The 17,913-nt window shown below is 39.3% G+C and overlaps 1 protein-coding gene and 1 long non-coding RNA gene across 3 annotated transcripts in view; both read left to right on the top strand.

The window, feature by feature from the left end:
* The window catches only part of LOC131242405 (protein ALTERED SEED GERMINATION 2), a 61,557-nt gene that overhangs the window by 32,170 nt on the left and 11,474 nt on the right, over nt 1-17,913 (top strand). For both annotated transcript variants that reach the window (XM_058241003.1, XM_058241004.1), the window contains 7 exons: nt 1,659-1,764; nt 2,427-2,572; nt 2,676-2,843; nt 2,921-3,031; nt 4,497-4,608; nt 11,741-12,084; nt 13,197-13,287. In XM_058241003.1, the coding sequence (XP_058096986.1) occupies nt 1,659-1,764; nt 2,427-2,572; nt 2,676-2,843; nt 2,921-3,031; nt 4,497-4,608; nt 11,741-12,084; nt 13,197-13,287 (1,078 nt within the window). The remainder of the gene's footprint in view (nt 1-1,658; nt 1,765-2,426; nt 2,573-2,675; nt 2,844-2,920; nt 3,032-4,496; nt 4,609-11,740; nt 12,085-13,196; nt 13,288-17,913) is intronic.
* Nucleotides 4,615-9,441, top strand: LOC131242407 (uncharacterized). Its single transcript, XR_009169607.1, has 2 exons — nt 4,615-5,246; nt 5,342-9,441. It is a non-coding gene; the product is annotated as an uncharacterized LOC131242407 (long non-coding RNA).

The following is a 17,913-nucleotide window of genomic DNA, read 5'->3' as shown; positions in this document are numbered from 1 at the left end:
TGGTTCAAAACAGTGTTCAAATTATCAGCATGCATCATATTGCTTTTAAGGAATGTACCTTGCTAAGTTTGTTGGGCAACATGGCAGATGCCAACATAGTCTAAATGTATCGTTTGTAGCAATTAAGATTGCTGAGACATTAGATACAAACACATTGCATTGAAATGCATTGTTGATACAGTCTGTTGTTGTTGTTGTTGTTATTATTATTATTCTTCATGTTTGCTTGTCGTATGATTCTTAGCCATTTTGTCACTATTTTAAAGCTTTCACAGCATATTCAAATTCTATGTTTCATTGATGGAGACAACTCCGAAGTAATGTTAGATCAGGTTTAATCATTTCTTTATCTCTTCGGAATTCATAAAATAATTGGTGGTATGATGTTTCCTTCTTGTTCACATCACATAAATGCTTCCACATGGCTATTAGCTATTCCTTCAGCTCCTATTTCAATGGCATCATGTTCTTTGTCATTTCCTTCAAGCCAAGCCAAGCTAACCAACACTTGCTTTTCAACCTCCCACTTGCTTCCAGATATGCTGGTCAGGGTTTCTTGCTTGTTCTGGCAAATCTCATTCTTTTGTTGGATTGAATATGTTGTTGTACATAACATGCTATGGACATTATAGTCAGAGTAATGGTTATTGTGTGCTTACAAGGTCATATTTGACCTCAAAGCAAGCTTTTATGTCTAAGAAGTGATTTAGTGATCTTAGAGCACCATAAGTTATAGTGCTCCTAGTTTCATCATGACAGTGTTATAGTGCTCCTAGTTTCATCGTGACACCAAATGCTGCTAGCCCCTTTCCCAATAAAAAAGAATAGTTATAGTGCTGTGAGTCCCTTTCTTAAAAAAGAAAGGTTATAATGCTCCTAGACTCCTAGTTTCATGTGACCCTTGGACAATCCGAGTATTAATGGACCTACTTTTATAGGCCATTGATTGGATGCTTAGAATGGTCTGATTGGTGTGTATTCTGCATGTAATGGGCAGCAGATGGATTGGTTGGACTGTCCAAGTACCCAAATGCAACTGGGAGCACTATAACTTATATTGCTGCGGGAGCACTTGATCAATTCTCTTTATATCTTAAGGTTTGTAAATGCAAGTTAAATACCAAACTAGCCTACTTCTGACGAGGCAGTTTATTGCTTTGTGCTGCTTGGCAGATGACTTGATGATCTCCCTGATCATAACGAACAGGTCTCTGCTAATGTGAGTATGATGTGAATAAGTTCCCATTGATCAAGAAAGAGGAGAGGCCCTCTTATAATATGCATGTACGTGGTATAAAGCGAAAGTATATGGTAACTAAATGATGAATATAACTGCATTAGGAGACTGGATTCTGCTAAGATTGGTTAGAAATTATACCTGAGAGTAAACGTAATTTGATAATTTTTTTGTTTATTATTTGGTCATCTTTACTTATGAGTTGTGCTTTCTCTTTTGCTATTATGTTGAAGAAATAAAGATATTCATTACTGGCAGCAGTTGAGGAATTTCTATGCTGTGAATATTGTATTTGCAGTCTAAAATTACTTTTAACTGATAGCATTGAAATGGGTATATGGATACAAACCTATTAAGACCAAAGAGCTGTTTTATTCATGGGTTTTTTGTTGTTGTTGTTGTTGTTGTTGTTTCTTTTCAGGGACGCTCAAACTTGCACCTCACTCATGTTACTTTTAGTCCTGATGGAGAGGAGGTACTCCTTAGTTACAGTGGGGAGCATGTTTACCTAATGGATGTGAATGCTGGTATGTTTATTACCTTGAAATTGATGACACATAAAAGCATTCGAACTCTGAACATATAAAAGATGGTTCTAATGCAATCATTTCCATAATTGTTAGTCTTCACAATACTTCTCCCATTTATCCGTCCTCTTTGGAAATGAAAGGGCACTGTTCGCATTTTGGATTTTGAGAGCCCAGCTGAAAGACTTCAATCTTTGGATACGTTTGAGATTAGATAGATGGTTTGCCTTATTGTGTGTCTTGCAAATATGAATTTAACCTTTTCAGATCAGGGATTCCTTGGTAGTTGTGAGGTAGGATGAATTTTACTTAACGGAATAACAGAAGTATGGTATTTAAACCGGCATGTTTCTATAATTGCTTTGTAGCCTACTATCCAAGATAAATACATCATTGCTTTGCAGCAATAGATTCAGCTCACGTATGTAACATTGCATGCTCTTGGTTGCATCAATGGTAATCACAGAAATGAAAAAAAGCTTTGTTGCAAATCATTCTTGTTTATACAACCGTCATTGTGTTTAGATGGTGTTGGTAGTGTGTGTTGATTTCTGTAACTGTGGACAGTTAAATGGATTAGAATACTGTTTCATTTGTTCAGCTTCCATTTTATCTGCTTGCTTATTCACTGGTTATATGAACCTTGTCTTTGTAACTTGCAGGTGGTGAGAGTAGCATGAGATATAGAGCAGGCGATGTTGCGAAGCAGATGGATCTTGATCCTCTCCTTAGTGGAGCAGAACCAAGCCCATCACAACCCATTCTTTTGCCAACTGGTGCTCCCCACGACAGTCATACTTCTAGCAGGGTCTGCATTTTGTGTTGTCCTGAATTTGAATCTAATTAGCAACTTCAGCTGGCTATAATTTGTCTATCGACAAAGTATTTACACTAATATGTTTTTTTCACAGATTAGGAAGAGCTATGAATTGGTTCAAGCTGCTGAAAAATCCTTGGAAGGGCCAAACTACTCATATGGAATTGAAGCATGTAGTGAAGTACTTGATGGAAATGGTCCAGAAATTGGAACCAAACTTAAGCATGACTGCTTATGTACTCGAGCAGCATTGTTTCTCAAGGTTCGTTAGAAACCCAAGTTGCTAATTGTAAAAACCCAATACATTCAATGTTTACTAAATTTGATCATTCTTTCCAGAGGAAGTGGAAAAATGATGTTCATATGGCAATTAGAGATTGCAACAGAGCTCGAGCTATTGATTCTTCTTCGTTCAGGGCACATTTCTACATGGCTGACGCACTTACACAGGTTTTTGTTGTGTTGCAGTAGCATTTTGATTCATGTCTATTGTTAATGTTGTTCAAACTTCCCGGAACTTCAGCTTATTAAGGGTGTGTTTGGATTGCAAGTCGTTTTGCTGCAGCTACTCATGCCTCTAGTAATTGATCTCGGTTTCTACTTATTCAGCTTATAAGGATGCTTGGTAAATAGCATACTTAATATTGAAAGGAATCCATAAATTACAACATACATAAATTGCTTTTGCAACATCAATTTTGATGTGGATTGTCATCTTCCAGATCCACCCTTGACGTGTGGCCATCCATCATGTGAGGTCCACCTTTAATATCCTCCATCCATCATGTGGGGCCAACCTTTGATGTGGACCGTTCATTATGTTGGGTCCACCTTGGCCCTATCTTCAATGTGAACCATCCATCATGTGGGGCCTATCTTCAGTGTAGACCATGCACCTTGCAAGGCCCACCTTTGATGTGGGCTATCCATCATGCGGGCCCCACCTTGGATGTGGGCCGTCATCATGTTAGACATTTGATGTGGACCGTCCATCATGCGAGGCCCACCTTTGATGTGGGCCATCCATCATGTGGGGCCCACCTTGGATGTGGGCTGTCTGTCATGTCAGACATTCGATGTGGACTGTCCATCATGCGGGGCCCACTTTTAATGTGGACCATTCATCATGCGGAGGACCAACTTTGAAGTGGGCCATCCATCATGTGAGGCCCCCTATTGGATGTCGGCCATTCATCATTCATCAGGTCAAACCTTTGATGTGGACCGTCCATTATGTGGGGCCTATCTTGATGTGGGTTATCCATAATGTGTGGACCGTCCATCGCATGGGCCCCACCTTCTAAGCGGGATGTGCATCATGCAGGGCCACCTTTTATATGGACCGTCCATCACATGGGACCCACCTTGATGTTGGTTGTCCATCACGTGGATCCCACCTTTGATCCCGATCCCTCCCCCCCCCCCGGCTCAGCAAAATTAAAAGGCAAGATTTTTGCTTTAGGCCACAGGTCATTTTAAGGTGTTCAACAACTTTTAAATGGCATTTTAGGGCCCATTTGGATACCACCAAATAAGTTACTTTTTCTACTTACAACAGTAGATAAGTAACTTATTTGAGATAAGCAAGTTTGGTTTAAGATCAATTATAAGTAACTTTTTTACTTAAAAGTTACTTAATCACTTCAGCTTAATAAGTAGAAACCAAGACAAGCTACTTGAGTCATAAGCAGCTTATCTTAAGTAACTTGCAATCCAAATGCCCCCTGACCTAACTTTTTTCACAATAAGCTACTGATTTGCTGCTGTCAATCAAATAAGTAGCTTATCAAGATGTTCCTAAATGCGCCCTAAATGGTTGACAATGTACTTACAACTTGATTACTTGTCTCTCCTGCTTATTGCTCTCTTACCCATTCTGTTACTCCTTACTCCGAATTCCTCATTACACTTGCAGTTAGGGAAACATAAAGAAGCCCTGGACTATGCTATGGTAGCACACTATTTGGCTCCGTCAAATCTCCAGGCATTACACAGAGTGGAGAGTATAAAAGAGCATCTTGCTGCAGGTTTTCAACAATATAATGTTCCTCTTGCATGTTCCTTCAACTTGTGGATTTGCCATTGATGTGTTGTAGAAAATATTAAAAATGGAAACAGGGAATGAAAAAAGAGATAAATGTGTTGTAGAGATTTGTAGCAGAAGCCATTCTTCTCATTTAGTCATAACCTAGTCAACCTAGTCACATGTGCTGCAATGAAAAAAGAGACAAATGTGTTGTAGAGATTTGTAGCAGAAGCCGTTCTTTTCATTTAGTCGTAACCTAGTCACATGTGCTGCAATGAAAATGGACACCTCTGTGAAGTATTTAAATTTATTTCCTTTCTGATTTCTTTTCAATGTGTAGTTGTGAGTTTTGAACTGTTCATCAATTTGGGTTTTTTCTTCTTGGGATATTATTTTTCTGCATAGCGTTTTTTTTTTCTCTCTCAGTTCCTTTTATTTGCCATGGATTTTTTATGCATTGCACTTGTCATCTTTTTTGGTTTTGATATTCTTCATTCTCCGTATCTACCCTTTTGAAACCCCAGTTTATAGCTTGTTGTTTCACCCAGTCCAGATCTTTTAGTTGCATCTCCAGGTCTGTTGCCATCACGAACAGATACTGTCGATTCTGTGTCCTACTTCCTACATTCTAGACTCCATGTAAATCCTTGTTCATAGCTCTTTTATCACTTGAATTTCTCTCTAATTATTTCTTTGGATTTATTACCATCATGAAGTTATACAATGCTTTGTAGTTGGTGTGAACGTTTCTTGGCACCTGGACCCGAATCTGTTGCTGCTGTTATTTTGTGTCGGAAAATGGTCGAGGAAGTGAAATAGAACAGAGAGAATAGAAGAGGGAAAAGAGGATTAGGGTTTGGACACTCCCTCTCGCTTATATACTTTGTGATGAAGACAAAAAAAATGACAAGATTGCCCCTTGTTTCAATGTATTTGGTAGAACTTAAAGTGTGCCAAATGAGACTAAGGGGCTACATTACCAAAGCTAAAGACTAGGTGGGCCGTGCAACTGTATGGTCCTTCTTACCATCACATTGGGATCGTATGGTCCAAATTTTCATCATCATTAACACTCCCCTTATGATGGATCACAAATTTCATCCATGCTCATCTTCTCTTGAATGCTCGATGACTGGCTTCTTCCAAGGGCCTTGGTGAAAATGTTTGCAACTTGATCTTGAGATCTATATACACCAGAGATACCTTATTAGAGGACGCCTTCTCATCAATAAAATGACAATCCACCTTAATGTGCTTGTTCCTCTCATGGATGACTGGATTGCTAATAATGTGCAAAGACGCTGATTATCACAATGCAAGGGAATGGGACCTTCAACTGGAAAACCATTCTCATAAATTAATGCTTTGAGCCACATCAGCCCCCAGGTTGTATGGGCCATAGCTCTATACTTAGCCTATGCACATGATCTTGCCACCACATTCTACTTTTAGCTCTTTCAGGTCACCAAATTACCACCAACACGATAACCTGTGGTCTAGCATCCGTAAGTAGGAGACTGGACTAATCTGCATTTGAGTACCCTTTAACATAAATGTGTCTCTATATATCTTGCAAGTTATATCACGGCAAAGGGCTCCCTTCAAATACCTTAGCATACGACTAATTGCATCCTAATGAGTTCTAGAAGCTTGCATGAATTGACTCACAACACTTGCAACGAATGTTATGTTAGGATGGGTAATTTTGTGATATATAAGATTTTCAACCAGCCTATGATAGTTGACTGGATCATGAAACATGTTTCTTGGATCTACAACCAACCAGCTTTTGATTAGGGCAAGGTGTTCCGTATTTGTTATGATACGGCCGTAAAGGCCGATACATATAGGTAACGGTCGTGACTGTTACTCGATATGGGGGTGAAACGGGGCGTTTGGTTTTTTGGGAGTGTATCGTTTGTTATGGGGGCCGTAATGGCTATTATGGGGCATAACGACCGTTACTCCCGTAACGGTTGAAAAATAATTTTTTTTAAAAAATCTATTTAAATCCATTTCTCCTCAATTTTTAACTTCTCTCATTCCAAAAACTCTCATAGATCATAGATCACTCTTACTATAGTTTTTAGGATTAAAACTGTAGATTGAAGTGATTTGAGAGAATAGAAGCTTTGAGGGCCGTTTTTTCTAAAAATTGAAAAAGTGGTATTTATGCCTCCCATTTTTTTTTTTTCCGATTTCTAGTTCTAATACTTGATTGTGATGTGTAAACATTTGAGACAACCATATTCATAAATTCACTAGATAGTCCGACACAACAGCCTCACCAAAGAGTGAATTATTACGGTACCATAAACGTGTTCAAAACAAAAAAATGAATACATATTTGGAATATTTACATTATTTTGGATTTTCTACAATTTTTTGGGAAAAAAATCAACCGTTACGGGGGTAATATTGGTTGTTGCACACTCGTATTAGTATTGTTGGTGACCGTTGTGACCATCGTCCGATCTAGACTTCTTCCTGGGAGCCCGAGATCGCTCTACGGATCTCTCACGTCTCGACCCCCATTCGTAACTAACCCCTTTGCCTAGGAATCCTAATTGCTTGATTTCTTCCTCATCTCATTAGACACGAGAGCTGCAATGACTTTTTCCGTATTCAGAGTACTCTTCCCATATAGCAGAGTAGTAACGAGATGGTTGTATGTTGTGGGAAGCAATGCTAGAAGTATCAATGCTTTATCTTCATCCTTGATCGTCTCTTCGAACCTTAACAACTCACTAAATATCTTCGTAAACAAGTTTATATGCTCCAGAAGTTCAGATACTTCTTTCATTCGTAGCACATAAAGTTGTTTATTCACAAACAACTTGTTAGTGAGGGACTTCGCCATGTATAGATATTCTAATTTCTTCCACATATCCAGGGCTGATTCCTCATCTAGAACGTCGTACATGACTTCATCCGATAGACAGAGACGGATGACACTCATAGCCTTCTCTTTGAGTTTACTCCAGTCGTCATCTTCTCTGGTTTAGTCTCCAACAACGCCTTGCTCAACCCTTGTGACACTAGAATATCCTTAACCTTTCGTTGCCACAAACTGAAATTGTTTTTCCCGTCGAATTTCTATATATCAAACTTCGACCCTGACATCTTTGTTGAATTCCCGAACGTCCATAACCTGTCACTTTGATACCACTTTGTTGAAATTCTGAGCCCATAACAGACCTTGATCAACCCTAGATATTAGAAATTTGGATCTAATACCATTTTCAATCCTACGCTTTGTGGAAGCATGTTTAGTGAAGATAGAACAATCAAACTAGAATCAACCTATCAAGCAATCACAAACTCACGATTTTGTGTGGAGAACCCTTTTGGCAAAACCACGTCACAAAGTGATAGAGATCTCCATTATAATAGAAACATTTTGAGTTACACCACTCCCATTCTCCTATTACAGAAGCAATCCAATCTCCCTTGCAATGCACACCTCTAGGAAAACCCCTAGCTCTTGAGAAAAACTCGTCCTTTCAAGCCCTAATCGAACTCGCCTTAGTTATGCAAAACCGCGTAACTAAGTCAGCAATGTTCGGTCGGACCGAACTCGCCTTTAATTGGATCAATAGAGTCCTACTCTATTCTTGACTTCTAACTAAAAAATCTTGCACCCTAGTTCGGTCTGACCGACAGAGCCCTGCTTCAACTCCCAGACTATGTAGAATCCAAGACATTCGGCATTTGCTCAACACACATAATAAGTTTCATTTGTATAAGTTCCTAAGCTATATGTTGTCTGATAGAAGTGATGCAACTATATTCAATCTTTTAGGGGATGTTAAAAAAGTCATCATTACATAGAAATCAAAAGATTACAAAAAACTAGTGCACACAATAAGTTTCCTTCATATAAGTTCCTAAGCTATGTGTTGTCTGATAGAAGTGATGCAACTATATTCAAACTCAATTCATATAATTTATATATCTAAGAAATGGATTAGGAGCGGAAGATTTGACAAAAAAAATGTGATTTTGTATGTTTTATTTTGGTTGAGCTTTTCAAAATTTTTTCCCAGAAAAACGAAGTGTTGCTATCGGTATCTATGTATCAACAACACTGTTGATACATCATTTATACAATGTGAGAAATTGCCTTACATTGTGATGAGTATCTCAACATATATCTACCGTGGTTAGGATGTCCATAGTGTGTGCACTTTTCAGTTCCCCAATCCCTGCCATATGCCCCTTTGAATTTCTACCACCAAATTGACCACAATGGGTACCATGGCCTCCTCCTGAATCTTGCATGGGAGCACCATGACAACCGCCATATCCATGGTCCAATGTAATATTACGAGCCCTCAATTGTCAAACACGAGAGAATGCCTCAGTAACAGTCAGAATCTCATTACCTCCATGAATGCAAGGACAAACTGGCTCGAACTTGGATCACAATCCAGAAAGAAATTTTGCAGCCAGAAACTTCTCATGCTATTTCTTCATAATATATTAATCCAAGGTGAAGGGCTGATATATGTTCAGCTCTTTCCCCATATCCTCAAGGGTAAGGTAATACTCTCCAATACTTCTACCACCCCATTTGAGTTATAGTTTTCTCATACAACACGTGTTTAACTTATATCTTCCTCTTTACATTTCTTTTAAAGTATGTCACACTTCCTTTGAGGTCTAAAAGAACATAACTTAGCACTTATGCCATCATAACTAGCAGTACCTTCCCGAGTTTTAGAGGATACAAACTTGGGCATCTTCTGCCATCATAACTAGCAGTACCTTCCTGAGGTTTAGAGGATGTAATATACTTCAACTTGCAGTGGCCTGACCAAAAAAAAAACAAAAACTCAACAGCTGTGGCCCACTGTAGGTAACTCATGCCATTTAATTTTGTGGGTGTTAGTTGGAATCGATGAGACCAAAATGGAATTGTTTGCCTCACTTTTACTATCCATCAAGGAGTAAATAAATGTATGCAAAAAAGAAAAAAAGAAAAAAAAAAGAGTACATAGAATGCAAAATATAGAAAGTAGGCCAACCAAAGGAAAAAATCAGACAGATAATAACCAACCAGCAAAGACCACAAATCAATCAGCAAAGATCTTACTGTCCATCATGTGCCAACACCACACCAACAGTAATCTAATTGACGAACTGGGTAGCACAGTAGTGCTGGGCCTTCTCAGAAATCTGATCTAACAAAGATATGGCATGGAGGATGGGATAAACCACTGCAACACATCAAGACTCACGTCACCACCAAATATGCATTTCCCATCACACGTCCACGTGCGAATGAGGATCCTCTTTGTATGAACTCGACGAGGGTTGATATTTCACGATATCAACACTAATCATACACCAGATGCCATACGGAGACCGATGCTCAAAAAAGAGAAGATTGATCTAGGAAAGGGAGATTGTTGTAATAGGATTTGAGTGAGGTCTAGGATTTTGGCAAGATCTAAGGAGAGGAAGAGGATAGACAAGAAAGAGAAATGAAGGTCTTTGTACCATTTTACTTTTGTGTAGGAAAATAGTAAAGGAAGAGAAATAGAAGTGAAGAGAGAATGATAATAGAAGAGGAAAAAGAGAGTTAGGGTGCGGACCACCTCCTCCCTCTTGCCTATATATTTTAAGTGATAAAAATCAAAATGAATGGAGTGCCCTTTGTTATAATGTATTTTGTACAACTTAAGTGCACCAAATAAGACTAAAAGATATATTGGCATCTCATAATTAGACCAACATAAATCAATAAATTGACTGCACAAATATTATGGTAAAAATAATTAATGACATTAATAGGCGTTTAGTAATGTGGGGCTACTTAGCATTTTTTTTTTTGGAAAGGCAACGAAGCTTCATTAAAGAAAAACAGAAAAGAGAGAAACAGACCGCTGAGATAGCGAACTGAAAACTCCCTGAACTGAGATACAAACCGGAAAAAAAAAAAGCAACAGAAACAGCCGAAAAACTAAAAAAAATCAAAGAAACAGAACAAAGCCAAAACCAGACCACCCACAAGACGCAGCCCAGTTACACCCCACTAAGCTGATCGGGGCTACTTAGCATTTGTGTTGCGGTAATTCTTTGAAGGGTAGATGCCCACCCTTCCAGAAGTTGAAAGTTCAATTTCATTGGATCCTCCCTTCCTAAACCAGGGATATCCAGCATTGGAGCTCTTAGAGATGATAGGTGCAATTAGTTGTTTCTGGACCTTCCAATTCAATTGGGGTGATTCCAACAAAGCAAAAGCCAAGGGTCTATGGAAGCTCTGTGAATCTTCACCACTTCATCGTTTGGGTGTTTGTTGTTGATGAGGATTGTTGTAATGTCAGTTCTTGGTTTTGACAAGCTATTTGAGCCATGATGTTTGTATTATTTTTGATAAAATTCTTGATCTTCTCATGGAAGATGTTTTGGCAGATGCCTTAGCTGAAAAAAGGTGTTGGCCGGACGAGATTTGCATTGGGACCTTGTTGCCTCACCCTTGATGCATATTTTCGGGCTTGAATAGAATTAATCATATGTCAAAATTAAAAACCTTGCTTGATAGCCACTTGTTCTTGAATTTGAAAGGAGTTGCCTCCATTTAGATACTGCCCAAATCTAATAAAATTGGATGATGATCAGACGTGTGCACGAGAACACCTGCTAGATTTGAGTGATTTTCCTACCTACTTAAGAGAAGAAAGAGGCCAAGCTTGCATTGAACTAACCTTGTTTTTCCGGCTAAGTGAATAACTATTTATTCGGCAGGTCGTTGCTGTTCACAAAATTGGAGAATCGCTCCATACTTGTTGTCACTTGGCTGCCCTACAAGTACAACTTGTCAAATGAGAATCAGCTGTGTTGAAGCCCCGCCATTTCCAATACACCACTGTCCATCCCTTAGTGCATGAATATTATTTAATTATGCCAGAATATAATCCCATTTGAATTTTTCTTTTTCCCTTTGTCATCCTGCCATGTTGTGTTTGGGCTGACCATAAATTTTTTGAGCTGATTATGCACCTGCAATTTGTATTTTCTACAGATTTGTTGATTTTACATTTCACACAAGTGCTTGTGATGCTTATATTTGTTTAGTTGATTTTTCCTTTTGGCAATCTTCTCTCATCTAATTTGTTGCTTTGATACAGCTGAAGCTGAAAAGAGTAATGATGGAACATCTAAGGGTGAAGTGCGATCTGGAAGGATAAGATCATTGAGTGATGTACTCTATCGGTCAGAGGCAAACAGTGATGCATCGCAAGATGGGCCAAGATCTGAGAGGGAAGATTCAGACTATGAGGAGGAAATGGAGTTAGACTTTGAAACATCAATATCTGGTGATGAGGGGCGTGATATTGAATCAGGCATTCTTCGTGGAAGTTTAAATTTGAGATTTCATCGGAGAAGTGATTCAACTAAAGAAAAATGCAGCACAAATGGCTCATGTGGATCACCCTCATCGTCGTCTCAAAATGAAAGTATGGCCTATCGGGTAGGCTTTTTATTACATGACTTCCATTTTTTCATTATGATGTAAATTTAATGAAATCTTTTATAGCTTATGGCCATGTTACATGAGTATAAAATGGTATACCACCCTGTTTCACATGTATTAGATAATGTAATTTTTGGACACCATTTCCCTGCTGTACTCAATCCTAAACATTTAAATAATTTTAGACATAACAGTTCGTAGTCATTTTTTTGAAAGATAATTTGAATTTTTTCAAAGGGGAAGAGATGTATTTCTTTTGAGAGCAAAATTCCAACTATGATAGAAAGGAGAAATGTCCCCTCTTTAGCTCACCTATCAGCCAACTAGCTCGCCTCTTCGCCAATGTGGGCAAATGAAATGTTTAGCCTTGAGGCAAGATGGCGAATTTCATTGAACATGGAGTCCCCAAGGCTTGGAGTGGTTTTGATTCCCAATTAACGACATCAAAGCAATCACCTTCGATGGCAACTGAACCCAAATTGTCGAGTAATACTTCCTCCAATCCACATGGTGCTGGTTTGCCGGCAAACCACTGATCTTAAATTTCTACCACCATAGTGGACGTGGAGGATTCCTCCTTGGGACGTATTTGGAGGAGGATGCTCCACTAACCACTGCCAAGAGCCATTTAAAGTGGAAATTTGACCCTGGTATCCTGTGGAATTTGGGCCTGATAGATGCCCATCTAGTGGTGTTTTTTTTTATGCAATCAGCCACCTCCTCATGCATTTTGAGTATGCTATTTATTTTCTCTCCTTCTAAAACTTCCAACAAGAAGCCATTGGAAGTATTGTCTACATAATTGATATCATAGTTCATAAATTCTAATCTTTTGACTAATGGTTTAACAACTTTAATTTGCTATTGGAAATATTTTTAACATCCATTTACTTGTGAAATCTTATCTCAAAATTTCTCTGTTTGGTAACTATACTTAAAAGGCTAGTTGCAAATACCGAAGATATTTCTGAATCATCTGGAATGGAGAATGCCATCTTACCAATAATTTTCCTTTTGATTTCCTTGGCCTTCTTTAATTATCCAGTGTATCTTTTGGCAATGATCTTTCAAATGTCACTGAGAATGTTCTTGACTTTTCCATATTGCAGCCAGAAGTCGTGATTGACATGAAACAAAGATATGTCGGTCATTGCAATGTTGGGACGGACATAAAGCAGGCTAATTTTCTTGGCCAGAGAGGTGCGTTAGACAAGTTCCATTCAATCTCTTCAAACATTTAAGTTGAACTGTTCAAAAGTTGTGGATATGGCTAAATACTCTTTATATGAACGTAGAAGAACCTTAGAAGCTAGGTATTTCCTGCTATGGCATGTTTCCACCCATTTTTCCACCCTGAAATGTAATGATGCTTTTATTAAAAGAAGGTGCTGAGATGGCGCACAAAGCTACAGCACAAACAAAAGGGAGCAATTAAAATCCTTAAGAGAAATAATGCAGGAGGCCCATTCCACAACGAAGAGCTTCGCCCTACTAAAAATGTCCACTTCCGAGCTGCTACTATTATGGAAACAACTGCCATTTCTCCACTCCTCTCCCCCAGCGCCCAAAAGTTAGCCACCAAGACCAACATCCACGGAATTTTTTCATGCTTCCCAAGCCTGATTTCGTGCCAAGCCAAAAACAAGCCACCTATTGATTCCGGCATCACATGGCATATTGAACATCACGAAGAGGCTACTGCACCCTTGACGAGCAAACAGACAAGGCAAGAAAAGATGATCATCTCACTCGGTGTTAGCCATGCACATCTCGCACATGTTAGGGATCGGCATTGCCATTTTTAGGAAGTAATCGATAGTCAGGATCTTCTTTCTTCCGGCAATTCACGCAAAAGCCGCAACTTTCAGAGGAGCACAGTATTTCCACATGTATAGGTACTCTTCCTCCTCTCCAAGGCATTTCAAAACGGTTATGTTATGGCCATTATGTAATGATAACGGCGGTAACCGTTATGCGTTATGGGGGAAAATGGCCTGTTCTGGGGCGTAATGGCCCCATAATGGCTGTTATGAAGCTGATTTTTTTATTTAAAATAAAAAAGGTTGTAACGATCCGTATTATAATGGTAACAGCAGTGGGGGCTGGTAGGACAACTGTTACAAATATGGAATACCTTGTTCCTCCCCCCATAGGAGACCAAATAATGTTGTAGAAGCACCAGACTGAGCAGCAGCCCGACTTGTCTTGCAACCATTTCCTTTTATTGTGATCCCCCACTGACAGAGCTATATTGGAGGTGACCTTGAAATGTCACAGACTTTTCCACTTCCTCATTGTACAGATTCCTACGGCAGGGGGGTGTCCATAGCACCACACCTCCAGAGAAGGAGAAGCAATCTAGATACTGTTATAAGATTTTCTGGTGAGAGGTGAGCTAATCTTGGCTTCCACCTATGTTTCACCAACGCCCTCTGGGAATCATAGTTTGGCTGATTTCTCTTCTATCATGACCGGTTCATATCCAATCTCGACAGATTCTCTCACCTCATTTGTACAAGTTCATGCTTTAACGACGACAGCTCCATCCTTCTGAGTCAGCAAGTTTAATTCCAACAGTCAATGAATCTACTATCAATATCACATGTATTCATAAATTGGTCATTGGATTACAATTTACGAAGTAGCATCTATTAAAAGTCATGATTTGTAGTGATAGCCATTATTGTACTGATGCGTTTCTGAACCATATCTTTAATAATTTCAACCACATATACCGCACTTAATTTTTTGCTAGTGCAAACCTCACTATATATCATACATGGTTCATGTAGCCTTTGAAGCATTGTTTGGAGTTTATTTGGTATTGCGATTCCATAGAGACAAATCAAAGCCCCCTCAAGATGGATGCATATACTTGATTGGTTGTAGTTACGAATCCTGTGGACGTCAATGGTTATGTAACAGCTAACTGTGTGACCCATTGCCTGATATGGGTGTGTAATGGGCCATCCTGAAAAAAGCGGACTGTAACAGTGCATTGTAACAGCGGCTCCACATAAAATTTCCAGAAAAACTATAAAAAAAGTATACCATCTTCTCTACAAGTGCCTCTCTCTCTCTCTCTCTCTCTCTCTCTCTCTCTCTCTCTCTACCTTTTGGCTTCTTTTTAATTATGTTTTTAAAGAATCTGTTCATCCAACCGGCTGGACCATAAGTTTTGGTCAATCGGCGGATCACTTCCAACCTGTTATGCATGTGAGACATGCAATTCATCCAATGGGTTGGCCACATCATGAGGTTCACTTTTGGCTAAAGTCATATATCCACCCATCAAATGGACCACACTTGTATTTTGATATTTATCAATGGCTAAAAATTATTATGTGTGGCCCACTTGATGAGTAGATATGGATGATTTTTACACTAGGTGACCCTCATTTTGGGGCCAATCTATTGGGAAGGTTGGATTTCACATGCACTTAACCAGTTGGAAGTTATCTGTTGGGTGGACCATACCTTGTTGTCCAACCGGTTTGACTTGATAGCTTTTCTTTTCTTCCTTATATAATACTGTGTGTGTGTGTGTGTGTGTAACGCTTGATACACTTGTGTTCATAAAATTATACATGTGGCATTTATTAACTCAAAATGAACCAATTAAATTATGGGTTGCACTATTAAGTTACAATCCCAAATCAAATTGTTAGAACAATCCTAACTGCTGATTGTTTATTTATTTATTATGGGCTCTCTATGTTTCTAATCTTGATAGATGTAATTTGGATTTCTTTGGATTGTAGTCGTGTCGCTCACTCAGCCCCCAAATTTATTTATTTATTATTATTTTTTCACCTTGGAGTTGCTTTCTTGCTCTTGTTTGCTTTTAATAAATGTTTTGCTTCCTTAAGAAAAAAATTTATGGGGGTGTGCTAGTAGGCCCATGCGAGAATGCAATGCAAAGGCAACAGTCGAGGGTCTAGTAGCAAGCTACTATAGTGGCCACCCCCACAACAGGGATTTGTAGAAGGTGCACTTAGTGTTGTTGGGCAAATGGTGGTGTAGGTTCGGGATAGAGGAAGGCATGTTGTGGAGAGAGACGATAGAAAAAAAATACGGGTGTGGGGAGGGGGGATGGTTGACTAGGGAGTCAATTTTATACATAGGATCGATGGTATTGAAAGGGGTGTTGATTTTGGAAGGATGTGTGTGGGTGAAACGCCCTTCCAGATTGTGTTTCAAGAGGGCGGAATTGTCCCGATATAGGCAAGTCATCCTGATTCAAGCTCTCTCTGAATGTGATTTAGGTGGTGTATTGAATCACTACCATCCGATACCAATTCATATTGTGTGATGCCAATGTAAATGAGTCATTTTTTTTGGGGGGGGGGGGGGCGTATTGGGTGGTATGTAAACCTTGGTGGATGCTGTGTCTTTCCATTTAATGCTGCACCCTATTGTGTTAAATATTCATCGTTAACATATGATACATCACATTAGTGTTTAATATACCAGTGCAAATAGACACATGTCAATCATATCATGATACAATCTGCTGTGTGATTCAACAAAAAAGGGTATTGAATCTACGTATCGGGGGGTATGCATAGGCTTCGGACGATACTTTAAACCTTGGTGGATGTTGCTTCTTTCCATTTATTGCTGCACCGTACTGTATTAAACATTCATCATTAACATGTGATACATAACATTAGTGTTTAATATGTCAATGCAAATACACATATCAATCATATCTTGATACAATCTACTGTGTGATTTAGCAAAAAGGGAAAAAGTTGAACCCCCCTTGTGGGCCCCAAATCACATGGGCACCGCCTCACACGAGCCACCTGCCTCACACAGGTGGAGCTTGCCTCACACGGGCCGCCCACCTCGAGCGTGTCCCCGCATCCCACAGGCTACCCCATTCGAGCCCGATGTGGAAATGCCCTTGCATTAATCACCCTCGGTGAGGAGTCTCAAACACGAGACCTCCCGCTCTGATACCAATTTGATGCATGATAATTAACCACTTGCTCTAAAAGTTCGAACTATTAGAGCATGATGAATTAATCCCTTTTTCTCATAGTCCAGGCCTCACATCTCATGGGTTAGGACCTCGGCCGAACCCCCCTTATGGGCCCCAAATCACATGAGCACCGCCTCACACGAACCACCAGCCTCACATGGGCCGCCCACTCTGAGTGTGTCCCCACATCCCACAGGCTACCCCACTCTAGCCTGGTGTGAAAATGCCCCTGCATTAAAGATGACCGCTTGTAGCAATCCTTCATTCTCCACCTTAGATGCCACGAAATGGGACAAATTCCACAAATAATGGGCTTGCAATAGAATTTCCAGCAGCCTTCTAGTTTACTCAACTAGAAAAGGGAATCCGAATTAACAAATGCTAAAGAAACCTGAAATGAAAATTGCATTCAGTTGAATAATCAAGAGTGTCTTGTCCATCCTGCTTCATAGGTATTTCTATGTTTATCGTCTCTTCACATAACCCACTATCTAATGTTAAAAGCCGAGAAAAGAATACTGTTAGTCAGTATATAGTGGTCTGGTCCCATTGAACTTGCTAGTAAAGTAGTGCTCTCTCTTATATATATATATATATATATATATATAAAACCAAATAAAAGATCCAAACTAATCCGTACTCTCTTTGTACATTAACCTTATGGACTATCTATTTTCAATTGTATGAAATGGAGTGTCTGTATGTGATGAGGACATCTGAGCACTAGTTAAAGTATACTAGAGGAGGAGAGCTCCTGTTTCTTTATGGCTAGTTGATGCATACATGGGGCCTTGTGGGCCCAATTCAAGTGCCTAGCCCATTGAAGAACCCACAATAGG

The sequence above is a fragment of the Magnolia sinica genome, chromosome 4 (assembly GCF_029962835.1).
Source record: "Magnolia sinica isolate HGM2019 chromosome 4, MsV1, whole genome shotgun sequence".
NCBI lineage: Eukaryota > Viridiplantae > Streptophyta > Magnoliopsida > Magnoliales > Magnoliaceae > Magnolia > Magnolia sinica.
This window is presented reverse-complemented; position numbering and strand designations above follow the sequence as displayed.